This window comes from Pundamilia nyererei, unplaced genomic scaffold (assembly GCF_000239375.1).
Source record: "Pundamilia nyererei isolate P.nyererei 1_Seehausen unplaced genomic scaffold, PunNye1.0 scaffold00178, whole genome shotgun sequence".
NCBI classification, from domain to species: Eukaryota; Metazoa; Chordata; class Actinopteri; order Cichliformes; family Cichlidae; genus Pundamilia; species Pundamilia nyererei.
The window spans coordinates 948073-965108 of record NW_005187579.1 but is presented as its reverse complement, the minus strand read 5'-3'; the positions used below and the strand labels follow the sequence as shown (position 1 = coordinate 965108).

General features: G+C 42.3%; 3 protein-coding genes across 6 annotated transcripts in view; 2 read left to right on the top strand and 1 right to left on the bottom strand.

Moving 5' to 3' along the window:
- Nucleotides 1-2402, top strand: part of pfkfb4a (6-phosphofructo-2-kinase/fructose-2,6-biphosphatase 4a) — a 16522-nt gene extending 14120 nt beyond the window's left edge. For both annotated transcript variants that reach the window (XM_005746441.2, XM_005746440.2), the window contains exon 14: nucleotides 1410-2402. In XM_005746441.2, the coding sequence (XP_005746498.1) occupies nucleotides 1410-1469 (60 nt within the window). In that variant the 3' untranslated portion in view covers nucleotides 1470-2402. The remainder of the gene's footprint in view (nucleotides 1-1409) is intronic.
- A 1312-nt stretch (nucleotides 2403-3714) lies between these two features.
- arpc4l (actin related protein 2/3 complex, subunit 4, like) lies at nucleotides 3715-6244 on the bottom strand. Its single transcript, XM_005746437.1, has 6 exons — nucleotides 6164-6244; nucleotides 5458-5576; nucleotides 5034-5145; nucleotides 4845-4940; nucleotides 4313-4483; nucleotides 3715-4233 (listed from the first exon to the last, which is right to left on the bottom strand). The coding sequence occupies exons 1-6, from the start codon at nucleotides 6164-6166 to the stop codon at nucleotides 4228-4230; spliced, it is 507 nt and encodes a 168-aa protein (XP_005746494.1). The 5' UTR covers nucleotides 6167-6244; the 3' UTR covers nucleotides 3715-4227.
- A 120-nt stretch (nucleotides 6245-6364) lies between these two features.
- tada3l (transcriptional adaptor 3 (NGG1 homolog, yeast)-like) lies at nucleotides 6365-9937 on the top strand. Of its 3 annotated transcripts, XM_005746438.1 has the most exons (10): nucleotides 6365-6626; nucleotides 6723-6829; nucleotides 7140-7383; nucleotides 7517-7764; nucleotides 7919-8024; nucleotides 8129-8264; nucleotides 8355-8458; nucleotides 8580-8686; nucleotides 9054-9245; nucleotides 9352-9937. In XM_005746438.1, exons 3-10 carry the CDS (start codon nucleotides 7174-7176, stop codon nucleotides 9542-9544), a joined length of 1296 nt encoding a protein of 431 aa, XP_005746495.1. In that variant the 5' UTR covers nucleotides 6365-6626; nucleotides 6723-6829; nucleotides 7140-7173; the 3' UTR covers nucleotides 9545-9937. The 3 variants fall into 3 exon arrangements, with proteins under 3 accessions (XP_005746495.1, XP_013769674.1, XP_005746496.1); XM_013914220.1 differs by having other exon boundaries at nucleotides 6365-6829; XM_005746439.1 differs by lacking the exons at nucleotides 6365-6626; nucleotides 6723-6829 and adding an exon at nucleotides 6836-7040.
- Nucleotides 9938-17036: the final 7099 nt, after the last annotated feature.

Genomic DNA, 17036 nt, shown 5'->3' with positions numbered 1-17036 from the left:
AAAAAAAATCCCTGACTGAGTCTCTTTCCACTCTTCATGTCTTTTGTTCTTCCTTCTCTTGTAATAATAAGATGTGATGATGGTGGTAATCGACTGGAATCCAGTTTGTAATTTTTCATTTATTAATCCTGTCACGGACCTTGTGACAAGCTCATTCTCCTATTTTTGGAGAATGAATAAAAAAGCAAAACAATCAAATGAAGGTGTTTTTGAGCTGATGCTGTACTCCCGACTGTGAAACAGTGACACTCCAGCACCTTCTGAAGTGCAGTCAGTGAATACATTGTTTATTTGATTCTGTCTGTTGAACTGATTTTTAACCACGTTAACTTTTAACGGTGTGCCATCACTTTATATGTTTGTAGATAGCAGTCAGGAAACTCTTAAGGTTAGCGCTTTGTGACGTAGCCAAGTGGTGCAGTTTCTCTATATTTGCACATAAACTCTTGCACATAAGCTCCTGTTTAATTTGTTTAGATGTCCTAACACTGTCTAATGAAAATGCTGGAAATATGAAATTACACTTTTCTTGTGAAACAATGTGAAGACTCTCAGTGTTTTTCACGTTACTGATCAGAACTAAGAGGAAGCTATTTCTGTTGACTGTTTTTAAATAAACTACACTTCCATATCATATATCTTTATCACACTCTTTTTGTGCTTCATTTTAGAAAGCATGGCATGAATCTGCTTCACTGTTTGATATTAATGAATTGTCAAAGACTTAAAATGGGTGTAGAACGCTGACTTGGGTGTTTCTTACTGATATCAGAGGGAGATCAAACAAACGCTGGAATTTCCTTCGTATCTTCTTCTGTGTACACATGAAACGTTCAGTGCAGTGCAAACCAGGAGACTGAGATTTCTCCTGGTCATTCATATGCAAAGACTCCACTGGGGTGAATAGCAAACAGCTAAACAAAACGCTCACTGTGCCAGTCACAGATTTCTGTCTGCACTGACTTAACAAGGCTCTCTGATTAAAATTAAACAAAATAAGAGGAAATTAAAAAAAAATCACATTTAAAGTAAAGAAAAAGTAGTAACAAGCATTTTAGGTTAGTCTCAGGTGCTGCTGTGAGGTTTAGAGAAACATGTAGTTACCAACTTCCAGACACCAATTACTTGGCAGTCTGCTCACGCCAGTGACTGTCACGGTGATGGGGCTCTCCAGATGGTGCCTTGGGCAAAAGAAATGCAAAAAGTCATGGATGGAAAACTGATGGAAGAAGTCGCAGCAGCAGTAGACAAAAGCATTAACATCCACTGACAGAGAGAAAAAAAGGCTTTCTTGTTTTTTTTCACCCCAGTAAAAGAAGAGTCCTTGTTTTGGTGACTTGTGATAAAAGTGGGCTTGTGTTGATGTATATTCACTCAGGACACTGACGCTGCTGCATTCCTTCTTCCAGAACGTGAACGTCCAACGTACGGCTGAAGACGCCTTGCAGACCGTCCCTCCTCATCTCTGATACCTCTGCTGGCTGGAACCCGGCGATGCTGAAAGCTGGACCTTTCCCCTTCCTCCTTTTTCTTCCTTTTTTTCCACCTTTCCAAATGTGCACAACCTCCTCACACTGGTGACCAGCAGGTTAATGTGTCTCCTTCTTCCTCCTCCACCAGCGCCATACACACGCACACATTTCTCTGTTACCCCTTGTTTAAGCATATTTTTTTGAGGAACTTGCGAGTGTCCGGGCCTCAGTGTTCAGCGGGCCCTCGGCATCGCTGTTCCAAATTATTTATGAATCAAAGTATTGTCTTGCACAGCAGGGAGTTAAACGCTTGGCTCACACAGCAGATTCCTGTCTGCCTGTTACTGTACTCCGTGTGGTTTCATTGTGTTGATTTTGCGCAGCAGTAGCACTAACACTGAAAGTTACTGTTTTGTGTCTTGAAGTATTAACCCTGTGATTTTTTTTTTCCGCTCCATGTTTTTGATATGCAACTGTAACGTGCAATCATCATCGGATGTGAAGCTGTATTCAGTGATAATGTGCAATTTGTAGGCTGCAAACCTACTCGGACAACAGCTTACTATTTTTAAAGTGCTGATTCAGTAATAGATTAAAGGACTGGGTCGTTCATTTTTAATGGTAAACAAGTAGCCATTTCATTTTGTAGGGCTGGCTGGTGTAATATGTGGTGTACTGTATCTGCTTGTACAGTGTCAGCTGAAACTGATGTTTTATGTAAATGATGATTCCACACACGGGCCTTCAGTGAAATACACTCACATGCTTTCACTCATTTCTGTGGAGAACACATCAGAGCATTAATTAAACATGCAAAACAGAAAAAAAGAACACAATATTAGCTTGAAGTTGGTGTTGTGGGTTAAGATTTTAAAAAAATGTACATCCCAACTACACAATAATAAAGATGTTATTTTTTTAAGCCAACCACTCCAATCTGTCTTCTCACTTGAGATTTTTGTGGCTGCATACCTTGTGATGGGTTTCTTTATGAGGGTTTTGTGCAGTACTGTTCGTGTTGTGGTTATTTCTTGATAATGGGATTATTTGTGGGCGGCGCGGTGGTTAGCACTGTTGCCTCACAGCAAGAAGGTCCTAAGGTTGACTCCATCATCTGGAAGGGGCCTTTCTGTGTGGCCAACATGCTGTGCAGTGTGTGCTTAAAAATTTTAAGGAAGCTGATTTTCAACTGGACTGAAAATCAGTGGCAACAGGTCTCCAGGAGTGAGGGAGCCAAATCAAAAACGTCAAATCGTCAATATGTACGGAGGTGTTTAGGAGAGAGGTCCAACAGTGAGTGCCTACAACCATCTGTAAAACACTGTGGAGGGGCTGTCATGGTGTAGGGTTGCATTTCAGCCAGTGGTTTTAGAGATCTTGTTAAAATTGATGGGATTTTAAACAGATTAATCAGATTTTGATCAACCAGGAAATACCATCTGAAGATAATCTGATTATCAACATTGAGCAGTGTGGGATCATCTTTGATGTCCTTCAAGAAGCCTGCAGAACTATTTCTGAAGACTCATTAAAGAAATGACAAGAGAGCTTACCTGAAAGACATCAGGCTGTGATTAAGAATAACGGTGATCAAATCAAATGTTGACTTTCAAGCTGTTCTGCCTTTAAAAAAGTATTTCTATGTGCGTTTATACCTTCCAATCAATTGCTGCATTTCCTACTTTCTTAGCAAAATATAAATATGGGGTGATTTAACACTTATGCACAGTACTGTACAGTCAAATGCATGAACCATGGTATCACAATGGAAACTTAGGAAGTTGCAAAGCAAAGTTCCTCTTCAAGCCAGGACAGAAACACAAATCTCTTCCTCCCTGCGTGTGACGGCAGTATCAGCCTCCACGAGTCACAACTTTTGTGAAGCATGTGTGCGTGTAGTAAGTACAGCTGCTCAAATTAAAGTGGATTTTTGTTTTTTTTTTAGAAATACTTAAGGTTATTGTGAAAATGGCGCTTTCTTCACAGCACACTCAAGTCTTGATTTGGATCGAACGATTCGGATTAAGTTGTGAATGTGAACAAACACCGTCAGACGCAGCGACTCACACCCTGCCTGCACTTCCCCTTCCTGGTGGCTGAAACGGCGCACAGCAGTTACGCACGCATAAGGCAAAATGTGGTTAAAGAGCAGGCTCAGAACAACTTCCTCTGAAACAGAGCAAATCCATTTATAGGAACAGCAACAGTGCAGCAAAAACGTCAGCTTTCAAACACAAACAGGTATAAACAACTGAGTTTTATTATTATATTTCCGTATCTTCTTGCATGACTGATGGCAGTTTCTTTACAGTGAGCTCTTTCTACGTTTGACTTAACACTTCCACAAACAAGTATGTCCTGAACAGAGAAAATTTGGAGACAAATTTAAAACGACAGCGACAGAACACAAAAAAAATACAAAATTCTTCTGAGTTTTATTTGGAACAGCACAGCCTCAGTGCTCCTGTACTCATGGTTATCAACTTGATTAATACTTTAAGGACCCGCCTTTGTTTGGGGATTTGTTCTAAGTGGCTGAAAATGAAACTGTAAATATTTCATTATGTACAGTCATTGATATTCATGAGTACAGGAAGACACTCGGGTGTAAAGGGTAAATAAAGGGCATCAAAGCCAGATTGGTCACGTTCCTCTCCTCTCGGGTCGGCTGCTTACTCCTTTAACTCTCCACTCTTGTGCTGAGTGGCAGTTGGAACATTCCCAGGGTGGCACGGGGGAAACACTAACACTTCCATCAGAACTGTAAAGACAAGAGAATCAAATTAACACGAGGCAATATTAAAAGCGGAGCCGCTGCAGGAAGCGAACAAGTTACTTACATTCTTGAGGAATTCTTCGGCAACGATACGGGCCCTGGCATTAACCGAAAGTTTCATCTCACTGATCTCCTTGTCGATCTCCTCCATGAAGTGGATGACAAAGTCCACCAACTTGTGTTTGTACATCTGCTCCGTGTGGAAGTTGGTAATCAAGAAGCTAATATCATATCCCTAAAATAAGAGCAGAAAAAATAAAAGACACCATTTGTGTTACTGCATTAAAGCTACCGTAGTGTAAATACTGAGATATTTAATGTTGTTTCCTTCTTTTGCTTGCTCCCTTTAGGGGTCAACACAGCGGATCATCTGCCTCCAACCCCCCCATCCCTAACATCCTCCCCTGCTGCACCAACCCTCTTCTGGATCTTCTTTATTGAGGTGTTTACTGTCTGTATGATGTTTCTAAAACATGCATGCATGAAGACCTTTATGACTCATTTAGCTCCCACACTTCCTCGTTTTGTACGTGGTATTCTTCCTCTGATACTGTTAATAAGTACTGATTTCTCTTTTGTCACTCGCTGTCTCTTACCTCTACTGGCTTCCTCCGCAGAATGAAGAAGTTCTCTGCTCTCATCATCATGAAGCGCATAAACTTGTGGCAAAGGATCTTCTCGATCTCATCGGCCTGCAGTCAATCATAGTAGTTTTTAAAGAGCGTTAGAATATTCTGGAAAGTCATAACCACAATAAAAGTTAAAGCCATTCTAGCTCTACTGACCTGCTTGACAGCAATACTGACTCTGACAGAGTTGATGGATCCCTCGATGAGAACCTTCTCCTTGTCATTACGGCTGATCACCACAGGCTGAAGCAGCAGCTCCTTACTGCTCCTGTAACAACAGCAAAAACAGTCCTTCTAAACACAGTAAAACTCAACAGACCCCGCAACACTGAACGGGGAGGACACCTGCGAACAAGCTGAGGCAAGTCCCTTCAGTCCAACTTTAAAGCCTTGCCCTTTCTTGTAGCCATTTTTCTTCCCTCCTTGATTTTCTTATGCAAGTTTGCACATGACTGAACTCGTCTGCCAGCAGCTGATCATAATACACACATCTTTAGGGCAGGAGAAACATGAGGAAGCATAGGGTGGGAAGCAGCAGGGGACAAACCAGTGAGACTCAATTGAGTGCTGCTAAACATACCTGACCTCCACCTCTGGCTTGTTGTGGCGCTCCACCACCTGAGAGGAGAAGTTCTCCAGACATAGGGCTGCCTGCAAGGTGGCCCTCACAGCGTTTAAGTAGGGGCGCAGAGTCGCTGTCTGAAGAGAAAAGTAATAAAAAGTCAATACCTGGGAGGATTCGGCCACATGCAATGAGATCCTTCCAGTTGAATAAAGGTAAATCGCCCAGCAGGGACTTGTGTTTAAGGCTACGCATGACAATAATCCGTGTGCAAGTCTCACTTGACAGCTATCTGTTATCACAGGCAGAATGAACAAGTATCTACTAATGCTACGTAGCTACGTGTAGATCTATCTGCGATATGAATGCAGAAGAGGATGTGATGCCTTCAGGTGATCGACACTGCAGCTCATCCAAATTATTTACTGTATTTATGCCAGCTATATACGTCGCTTTTCCACGGTTTAAGGACAAACTGTGGTGAAGCTACAGGTCACAGAAACGAGCAGAAAAGGAAACGAGAGGAAAAGACAGCTCAGTCAATCTGTTTCTGCAAACCGTATCAAGGATGCCCGTAATCTCATTTTGCTGCAGCCAACCAGAAACCACGGCTACAAGGAACACACAGCTAGCTAGCTAATCTTAAGTTAAATATGGCAGTAGTTACTTGGGGTAATTGGCTAAATAATTAAATATAAAGCTGAGTGTTGTGCTGGAGACTTACCATTTTTGAGCTGTAAAAGACGGAAGTTCCTCAGCCACGCCTGGGACGACTCTTCCGTAAATCCTACATAGTCGAGAAAATCTATGGTGTGTTCGTTTTGATGCAAGGGTTAGTCTAATGAATCGTTTTTACCCACCCAGCGTAAATGTCACGGTTCGCGTTTATTTCTCCGCCCAGGTGGAGTGTATTTTTCGTAAAACGAGCACACCCTAGGGTGTTCCCATCCTGCACTATGAAGAGGGGACAACGGCTGTTGTCTCACGAGTTTTTATTTTTACCTTATATGGTTTTCATAGTTAGATGTCAATTATCAAGATTAACGTACACAAACTATACTGTCTAACTTCCAAATTAAAAGCTTGGCAGCAAATATTTTTAATACGCCTAGATTTGGTATCATCCGATGATACCATTGTGATAGACTACTCAACAGGCTCTATGAAGCGCCAAGTCTCCAGACTCTGTATTCTCAGACTTGCCACTTTTTAAATTGCTTTTACGACTTAAAATGCCTGGTTAGGTTTTGTAAAAATTTAACTATCTTATTTTTTCTCCTCAGAATCGTCATTATATATAAAATGGGACATCATTTTAGGTGAATAATTTTCACGCACACCCCCCTCTTACCACAATGGTTTCACCCATCATGGACGCCATTCAGTGAAGGTAACTATCGCTGCTCTAAAATATTATACACATTATAATTTGTGCGCTATATTTGTGTGGTGTGGGTTTAAAACGCCCATATTTAAAGCGTCTGTGCGCAAATCGTGAATATAAAAGAAACCCTTGTTAGAATTTAAACGTATTCTCCAGCATTTCGGGCCCAGCGAGCCTGCGCTCTTTAAAGCAGTCCCGACTGTACGTGCGGCCGTACGTAAGTGTTTCTGAATTTGTGTGTGAGAGCTACAGCACAGAGCTGGACTCACATTGTATGTCAGTCTGATAATCTAATGAGTACTTTGTCTTATGCCAGTAAAATCACTGTCAGGTCTTTGCTGCAATACATCATGAGTGAGCTGAAGGACTGCCCCCCACTGAAATACTACGACTTTAAGCCCGTGGAGCATGTCAAGGTATGCCCCCGCTACACTGCTGTGCTGGGCCGCTCAGAGGATGATGGCATCGGCATCGAAGAGCTGGATACCCTGCAGCTGGAGCTGGAGACACTGTTGTCGTCAGCTACCCGCCGCCTCCGAGCACTGGAAGAGCAGAGACAGGTAGGAACAAGCTGGTGATCGCTCTTCTTTCATGTAACTTTTCTTTTAACCATAAGGCTTTCATCTCTAAGCATCTAGATGCAGCCTTGTATATTAAAGGCTACCATAATTTTTTCCTCTCTATTTATCTCAGATCCTTACAGACTGGCAAGATAAGAAGGGAGATAAACGCTTTCTGAAGCTGGGAAAAGACCCAGACCCCGCTGCCTCATCTCGCCACAAACCAAAGAAGCAGAAATTGGACGGTAAAGGGGGTCATGGGCCAGGCCAAGGTCCCGGCAGACCCAAAACCAAAAACCTGCAGCCAAAAGTACAAGAGTATGAATTTACAGATGACCCTCAAGACATTCCCCGCAACCCTAAAAATGATGCTCCCAACAGGTCCGCAACAACTTACAAAATATATCTGCTTAGTTTATTTTCTCTTTGATGTTTCTTTTTTTTCCCTTCTAATTTTCAAGTTATTCTCAGATGTGTGTTTTAGCAAGAAAAGAACTTTATTCTGATATTACCTTGTAATATTTCTGTTTTTAAGATTCTGGGCCTCAGTGGAGCCATACTGTGCAGATATTACAAATGAAGAAGTACGATTGTTGGAGGAGCTTCTTAAACCACCAGAGGATGAAGCAGACTACTTCAAGGTATGACATAGAGCCATGCACGCAATGTTATGTTACAAATAACTGTATGCAATGCAGTGAATAAGAGTGTTTTGAGGTTTGGGGCTGATCTGTGTTAATGGTAGATTCCAGCATTGGGAAAACACTACTCTCAGCGGTGGGCTCAGGAGGATCTGCTGGAGGAGCAGAGGGAAGGAGCACGAGCCAACGACAAAAAGAAAAGCATCATGGGAGGGCCGCTTTCTGAATTGGACGCAAAAGGTGAGGGGAAGGCTCACTTGTGCCTACACATGACTGTGCATGAACTAGTAACTCCACCTTAACACTAACATTTATCTTCACTTGCTGTAGATGTGGACTCGCTGCTGAAAAAGTCAGAATCCCAACACGAATCTCCAGAAGACGGTTGTCCCTTTGGTCCTCTCACACAGCGTCTGCTGCAGGCCCTTGTAGAGGTCAGACTCATCATTTTGTGACCAGCTTTTGTCCTGATAACGCTTATAACAATGCATCATTGCGTTGTAAAAAATACAAATAATAATATACATATAAATACATGAGCATGGTTTCTTCCAGGAGAACATTATATCCCCCATGGAGGATTCCCCTATACCGGACATTTCAGGAAAGGATGCTAACGATGGTGCTGGGACTTCACCCCGAAGCCAAGGAAAAGCTTTTAGGTATAATGTCAGCATCAAATACATTTTTGATGTATTACATGAGAGGACCTCCTGAAATAGCAGCCATTTTTAAACACATCTCCTCATCCACACAGACCTCGGTATCCTCAGCATGAAACAAAAGAAAAAACGCATTCAATCTTTTTTAGGATGTTTTGGCAGGTCAGCAGCTAACTCTTCAAAGTACCTCAAATTGCTGTCTACTTTCATGCAGCTGTGCCTGCACACACAAACGTGGATGTTAATTCCTCTCCATTAAATTTAAAGGGAAAAATTGGTTCTAGATTTAAGGTGGTAACATTGGTTGTTTTAGTGGTGTTTTTCCGCTCTGCATCTGCATATTTCTTATGATCTTTGCCATCTTTAGCGTTCCTCATACGCGCTCCCTGGAGGCTCGAATCAAAGAGGAGCTGGTAGCCCAGGGGTTGCTGGACTCCGAGGAGCGACCTGGCCAGGGAGGAGACTCTGAGGATGAGGTCCTTGCAGAGCTGCTGAAGAGACAAGCAGAACTCAAAGCCCTGACCGCTCACAACCGAGCCAGAAAGCAGGAGCTGCTACGGTGAGGACAGAGAGCAGCAGTGGTTCTGTTTGCCACCTAAGTGAAACTGTACATGTGTTAGAGATCTTTGATCACATGAAACTCTGGATTTGCTGTTTTTTCACAGGTTGGCAAAAGAGGAGATGCGCAAACAGGAGTTAAGGCAGAGAGTCAGGGTGTCTGACAATGAGGTGATGGAGGCGTTCCGGCGAATCATGGCAGCCAGGCAGAAGAAACGTACCCCAACTAAGAAGGAGAAAGATCAGGCCTGGAAAGCACTGAAGGAGAGGGAAAGCATTCTCAAATTACTGGATGGATAGAGGAAACCACAGTTTCTGTGGTGAAAAAAATATTGGAAGAAACCTCTTCAACCTAACACACAGCTCGAACAGCTGTCAGTTGCATCAAAGGCCTCTTTCAGGCTTCTCTCTCCGTTGACCTGCCGGCATCTGGACACGCCGGCTTCATGATAGAACACAGACCATGCTGACTTTTGGGAATTGGAAATGGTCAAAATGGCTTTATTCTTACTGTAAATAGAAATGAATATAACTTGTTATTGCATGGTATTTTCTAGTGGGTTGGGCTGAGCAACTCGCAAATATGCACTGTGCACATGCAGTCATGTTAACTCTGCAGCAAACAGTCTCACTTGTGTCGCTCAGCCTGATCTAGTGGCATTACTGTTGCAATGCAGGCTCCTCACTGATGTATGAAGCCACATGTTCAGATTCCAGCAGTTAAATGGAAGGTATGTGAAAGAGGCCAGTGATGTAACATACCGTTTATTACAGCTCTGCATGATTTAGGTAGGAACGTTTCTGTAGTTGTTTTTGTTCCATGTGATGTACAGCAGAGCAATCATCGGATCAGTAACATTCAGCATGCATCACTGACTTTTATACTGTTGTTTGAAACATTTTTCTTTTGTTGGTTCATTTTTATTTTTTTTTACGTTTTTTAAAATTTCATCTGCCATTGTAATGCTGTGAAAAGAATACATCAGTACAATTTAAGAACAGGTTTTGTATATGTTAAAAAAAACAGACAAGATGCTGCAGTGTGTGCAGCAACATCTCTTCCCTTCAGTGCTAACAGTGGGTCCACCAGGAGCAAAAAAAAAGACATAGACCATTGCTACTTATTAAAACAATAAAACTGTTACATCTGTTGATATTTGTGCTTTTGCTTTCTTTATGTTCTTAGTCAGTTTATTTATTAGCAAAATGTTTAAAAAATGCTGACCACATAATTAACAATACATTAGAATAAAATTAAATAAAAACACAAACGTGAGAGAAACAATGTGATCAACATGTCAAATGGGCTGCACACCAAGAAGAAGAGGGGAGCCCGATGCTGTAATCTAGCAACGTGAGCTTCTGATTACAGAAAACTGTTCCCAGCAGCATAACACGGTGCATTACGATTAAAGAGGCGGTAACGTCCATCATCTCTGTATCTCAAAGATATATTCACTGCATGATATTCAGTTTTCAGTTGCTGATGCTGAAATCCAGCGGGTGGAAAAGGTTTACCTGATCACATACTTAAGTACCTTTAATACGGTGAAGAACCATTCTATGTAGGTCTCTAAGGAATGCTTAAAACTGTCTTCATTTAAAAGGAAAACAAGATATTTTCTCCATGAGGCTTTTGGGCTGTAGAATAAAATACAGTCACATTGTTCCAGCAATAGCAGTAGTAATTAAGTCTCTTCCAGTCTCAACTCTTAGACTGGAAGTTATTCTGTTTGTCACCAGTTTTTTTGCTGGTTAGGAGGATGTTCTTAAAATCTTTTTAAACTGCTGTACATAAAAGCTACATGTCTTCATTAATAAGCCACATTGCACATTGCATATCCAGATTTCCTGCAGGGTAGGTGGAAGTAACAGGATCCAGAGGCACCACTAGATGGCAGTCTGTGCCTTTTGCTATACAGAGTAGCCCATGGTTGATATAATTGCAATACTGTGTGTGTCTCTTTGTTGGTGATTGTATATGTCCATCTTTCACTTTATGATCCTCACCGATCTGGATTTGGGGATAAAGTAAGAGACTGTTGCTCAGTGTGCAGCTGTGGGTCACACAGTTCATCCTACAGAGAAACAGTCACCCAAAGAAATGTCACCAGTAAGAAACAGTTTCCTTAAGAAACTGTCACATGGTCACAGCAAAAACCACCAAACTGCTGTTCACCCAGACGGATTCAGAAAGTATCTTTTGAAAAGACCGCAGCCATGCTCATGTTTCTTTGTCATTCTCAGCAGTTTCAAACAGCTTTTCTGTGATTCTTTCTCCTGATGTGTGTGATAAGAAAAGACTCGTCCATGTGACTTTCAAACTCAGGACGCTTTATTAGAAATGTGTACAAAGTCCTATCATTGCTGTCTCTAATTTTTTTGTGGTAGTTTCATTTTAATGAAGAGAGGCAAAATATTAAATAAGTATTTGATCCCCTACAACACAGCCAAAATCCAGGTTCCCACAGATTGCCTGTGTGACCACATAACACAAGATTACAATCAGTCAGTCAATTATAGATTCTCCTGATCTCAACTTCGTACCTATATAAAGCACGCCTGCGCACAGAATCAGTTTCAGAATCAGACCTAAGATTTGTCAAAGGACATCAGGGACAAGATTGACCATCAGCTTAATGAGAAGATGACAACTGCTGGTGCAATTATTCAGAAATGGAACAAATACAAAATGACCATCAATCTGGAGCTTCATGCAAGATTTTGCCTGATGATACGAAGAGGATCATGAGAAAGGCGGTGAAGCAGCACAGAACAACATGGGAGGAGCAGTGACCAAAAACACCACTATAACACACATAATAGAACTTGCAGACGCTGCAATTTAGCAGCGTCTGCAAGTTCCACCTGCTCATGAAGAAACATGTACAGGCTCGTCTGAAGTTTACCAGTGAAAATGCTGTGGTCATTTTAAAACCAAACTCAAGCTCTTTGGCATCAACTTAATCCGTCGTGTTTGGAAGAAGAGAAATGCTGTGTATGACCCAAAGAACACTATCCCAACAGTCACCATGGAGGTGGAAGCATTATGATATGGGAGCTGTTTTTCTGCTAAGGGTGCAGGACGACTTCACAGCACTGAGTGGCCAAAAGACCGGGCCATATACCATAAAATCTTGGACTAGAACCTCCTTCCCTCACCCAGAACACTAAATATGGGTCATGGCTTGGTCTTCCAGCATTAAAGTGACCCAAAACATACTGCCAAGGCAACAAAGACGTGGCAAAAGAAGAAGCACATTAAAGTCATTGAGTGGTTTAGCTAGTCTCCAGACCCCAACTCTATAGAAAGTCTGTGGAGGAAGCTGAAGGTTTGGGTTTCCAAGCAGTAATAAAAAAATCCCTAAAGGATTTAGAAAGTTTCTGTAAAGAGGAGGGAGCAAAAATCCCTCCTGAGATGTGTACAAACCTGATGAACAACTACAAAAAATGTCTTACCGCTGTGGTTGCCAGCAAGAGTTTCTCCACCAAGTATTAAGTCATGTTTTTGGGATCAAGTACTTATTTCACTCAATGACATCCAAATCAACTTGAAACTTTAATGTAGCTTTTAGGTAATGTGTTTTTTCTGGATTATATTCTGTCTCCCTTCATTAAGATGAAACTACTAAAAAAAATAGACAGTGTTGGTTAATTTAAAGCTACCTCTTTTAATCTGTGAGGCCTGTACAATCTTATGACACAGAGCTATTTCCTGATAAAACTGCTATAACTTGGTCAGTCGGTCAAGTCACGATCAAGGCAGTGAAACTCTCTCTGTTGAAAATCTGTTACAAAGCATGTGAAAACCCCACAGATAAAATCTCCTCTTCTCTCAACATGTTTAGGTTGACGTCAGATCCCCAAGCATTGCTGACATGACAGATTTCAGGCTTTGAACTACATGTAGTCAGGTCGCTTGTTTGTATTTTAAATAGCCTTGAGCTCCACAGTGCAGGTTCGTCAGGAACAAAGCAGCTTACATCTTGCGACACCTTAAAACTCGTCTGAATCATTACGAATTTAACAGCAGCCTGTCAGGGGGGGGGGGGGGGGGGGGGCAATAATGCCCTGTTTATTACATTGTGTGAGTGTTTTGCTCGTGTGTTTCCGTGTTTGTGTGTAACGGCAAGACCGTTAATGGAAACTTACTGAATCTACATTAATACAACCCAGAAGATAAAATCAGGAACTGGCATGTTGTTTAAAAAAACACCTCATGCTCAGAAAGCTGGAGTTTCTAACAATGGTGCAAACAGTCATTATTTTAAAAACCCCTCAGTTTAGGCGAGTGTCCTCTATGCAGATCCATAATGCCATCAGCCCTTGTGTATGAAAGCTTTTTTTTTTTTTTTTTTTTTTTTTTTTCTAATGTATGTGTATGAAAGCTTTTAATAACATGCAAACCTATTGAGTCCTCCTCACAGGTGAATGAGAGGCTGAATAGATTGCTGTGGTGGCCCCTCGAGGCCGGGCGTATCACACAGGTCTTTTGTTGCATTTGTTGTCATTAGACCTAAACTGAAGGGCAGGTGGGTTTTGTGTTAATACACTGCTCATACATGCTCAATGATGCTCGTCCTCTGTTTGCTCATCACATATTGAGCCTCTTTTTTAAAAAAAAGAAAGAAAGAAAGAAAGAAAAGAGGAAAAAAGGGCTAGTTAGACTCCTTTTGACAACCCAGGTGGTGCGTGTGTCCCCGATGCTCACCGGATCAGCGAGGCTCCATCTCCAGTCCCCTCTCCCCGTGTGAAATTCAGCTACGTGGTGAGCTTCTTCACTCCTCTCTGCCATGGCCCGTAAAGTTTTACGGCTGTTTGAAGAAGAGGACCCGCCACTGGAGGGTGTGGGTAAATAAGTTTGGCACGAGATATGCATCTGCTGCACATCAACAGACAGACTATAATAAATATATTTCTGTTATGTGAGCAGACATTGTGCGGGGCGACGTGTGTTCACATGTGCACACACGCACAGTTATCCCATGCTACTATCACCCCAGATCAGAGGAGGGCGTTCTCTCCATTGCCTCTTTGTTTTGCCACTGTGTACCAACCATATTTCTTTCTCTGTGGCTCTCCTACTCCACCTCCGTGCCTGCGTTCCTTAGCTGGAACTGAGCATGCATAAAAGGCTGACACACACACACACACACACACAAACACAAGCACGCACAAGCACAAGGAGAGATACATAGAGCTGGAGGGTTTCAACATAAATCTGTTGATTCTTTGTCCTAATGCTATGTAAGCTTTCATGCTGAATTGAAATTGTGTGTGTGACAGAGATACAGACAGAGGTTGAGACAGCTGCTGAGGCTGGCTGGTCCACTGAGAAGACCCTCTGTCCAGCCAGGCCACGCCTCGGCCCTTCTCCTGCACAGAGAACTATTGTCTCCAGTGCTCCTTCCACTGTTCTGATGTCATGGTTTGTCCTTCCCCAGAGGGTTGCTGCTGCTGCTGCTGGTGCTGTTGTGGTAAAACTGGAAAGGCTTTTTAACACAAGGCCAGAAGCAAAAGCGACTGGATGGTGCACACTGCAAATAGTTCTGCATACCAGTACACAAAACTCTCATATGCTCTCATCTTTTTGGCCACTCCTTTAACCCGCCCTGATTTGAATCTCATTTGCTTCCCATTTGCGTGGCAGTTGATGCCTTTCTTCTGTGACTCCGGAGTTTGGCAGCTCAAATGCAAATCGCTCTCTTCTGCCCTGATCATCCCCACCTGTCCAGGCTCCTGGGCTGTCTGCTCATTGGTGAAGTAGAAATAAATATTCTTGGGCTACTTCTTCCAGCCCTGTTGTAATTCCTCTGGTGTATTTTGTAGAATATGAGCACCACAGACTCGCTGCTTTTACATTAAACTGTGAGGGCGTTGCTCATTATTTAGGTGTACAAGAAGAATTGTTATCAGAGTAGTCTAAGTTTGGGTATATGAGAGATTGTGTTTGTGGTATTTTGGAAATGTAAAAAAAAAATGCATATCTGGTTTCGATCAGAATAAATGACATAAGCTGAGGTTTAACTTCGGTTAGATCCAAGACCTACAAGATAAATCCCGATAAAGTGCTGATGCTAAATTCTGCATACAGAGTCTCTCCTCTGAGAGACTCAAGCCATTACAGGTCCATGATCTCTCTCATTCCCTTCTGCATTGGTAGCGAATTTTCCTAAGCACTGTGACAATTTGTGTTTGGCTGTTCTTTGTTTGAATCACCTAGGCAATGAGTGAGATAAGAACGACAGAGTGTGGAGTTGTTAGGAGGCTATTTATCTTTGGCAGTAAATGTGGACAACAGCATTCAAAGCTCTTGAAGTATGTTTTGCAGTGGAGATAAGGCCTGATAGCAGAGGTATGTAGAGGGCTATGTATTGATAAATATGCACATATTTTCACAGAGATTTAATGCAACTGCTTCTGGAATACGGAAACCACTCTTATAGATGTGGGATTTGGAGAATTGTCACACTCTTCCTTATTGGGCTTGGATAAATAAACATACCACTTTCCTGCTACGGGTCTCCCTCTAAGACTCTAAGCGAGAGGACATCACCGGCAGTGTCGATGATAGTTGTTGAGGAGCAAAGGAGACACAATGAAAAATGCTTCTGTCACCACCCACCGCTGCTTTGTCACCCTCTCCCCATGTTTCTTTTGCTTCCTCTGCTCTGTGATTATTATCAGCCCAGATCATTATCAGGCAAACTCTCCCCTCACTGTGATGGAGAGGAGGGTCGGCCTCCCACATAGCTTTGGTGAGAGATTTCTAACAGCAGCAAAGGAGGAGGGGATGGGACAGGGGAAACAAGACAAGAGGCCTAATAAAGTCCATCTAAATTTAGAGACAGCGGGGCCTTTTTCCCCTTGTCCTTATAAAGAGCTGCTGGTGAATCCAGGCAGGCTATCCTCCTCGCTGTACTGAGCTCAGATCACTCCCTACAGGATGGGGAACATAACCGTCGGTGCATGAAAACACACACACACACACACTCGTGTGCGCAAACACAGAGGACCATGTTGTTTTATGAGACAGAGGACGGGGAACTTGGAGGGGTATTTTTTTTGTCTTTACACAAGAGGGCAAGTTTGGTGGAACATACTAAAATAGGAGCGGTTTAAGGAAACCACCAAAAAGAAATGATGGGAGAAATGAGCAACTGGTGGGGGACGGTTCACGTGCAGGAGATTGTGAAAGAAACCACAGATGAATTCGTGGCTAAAAATATCTCAGAGGGCGGGTTGTATATTTCATCTTATGTTAGCACAATCTCCCTTCCTCCGATCAAAAGATGCCCCTTTTTTGATCTCATTAAGAATCATTGCGTTTTATAAAGTTTATACTAAGATCTCGCCTGACCTTTTGGGGCTCTGTCCATGGAGAACAACACACATCATCTACAATCATATTAATTAGTGGGCTTTAGAAAAGAAAAAGCAGAGCCAAGCCCTCTCCCTGTTTCCTGCCTTATTACTAACAGTCTGCATGGAAGCAAATGCAGAGAATTCAAACTAAGGCAATGAGAAACATTCCTTTAAAATGTTTCTTGAACTCTCGGTTTCACTGACGACTCCATCCATCCAAACTTCAAGAAACACCTGTTGCACAAGGTAGGATGTTTTTAAAAAAAATGTAAAATAGAACTGGAGCTCTCCACTGTTTGAAAAAGCCTCGCCGCTTGCAAACGATGAAGCCAGCAAACATACAGTGGGGCAAAAAAGTATTTAGTCAGCCACCGATTGTGCAAGTTCCCCCACCTAAAATGATGACAGAGGTCAGTAATTTGCACCA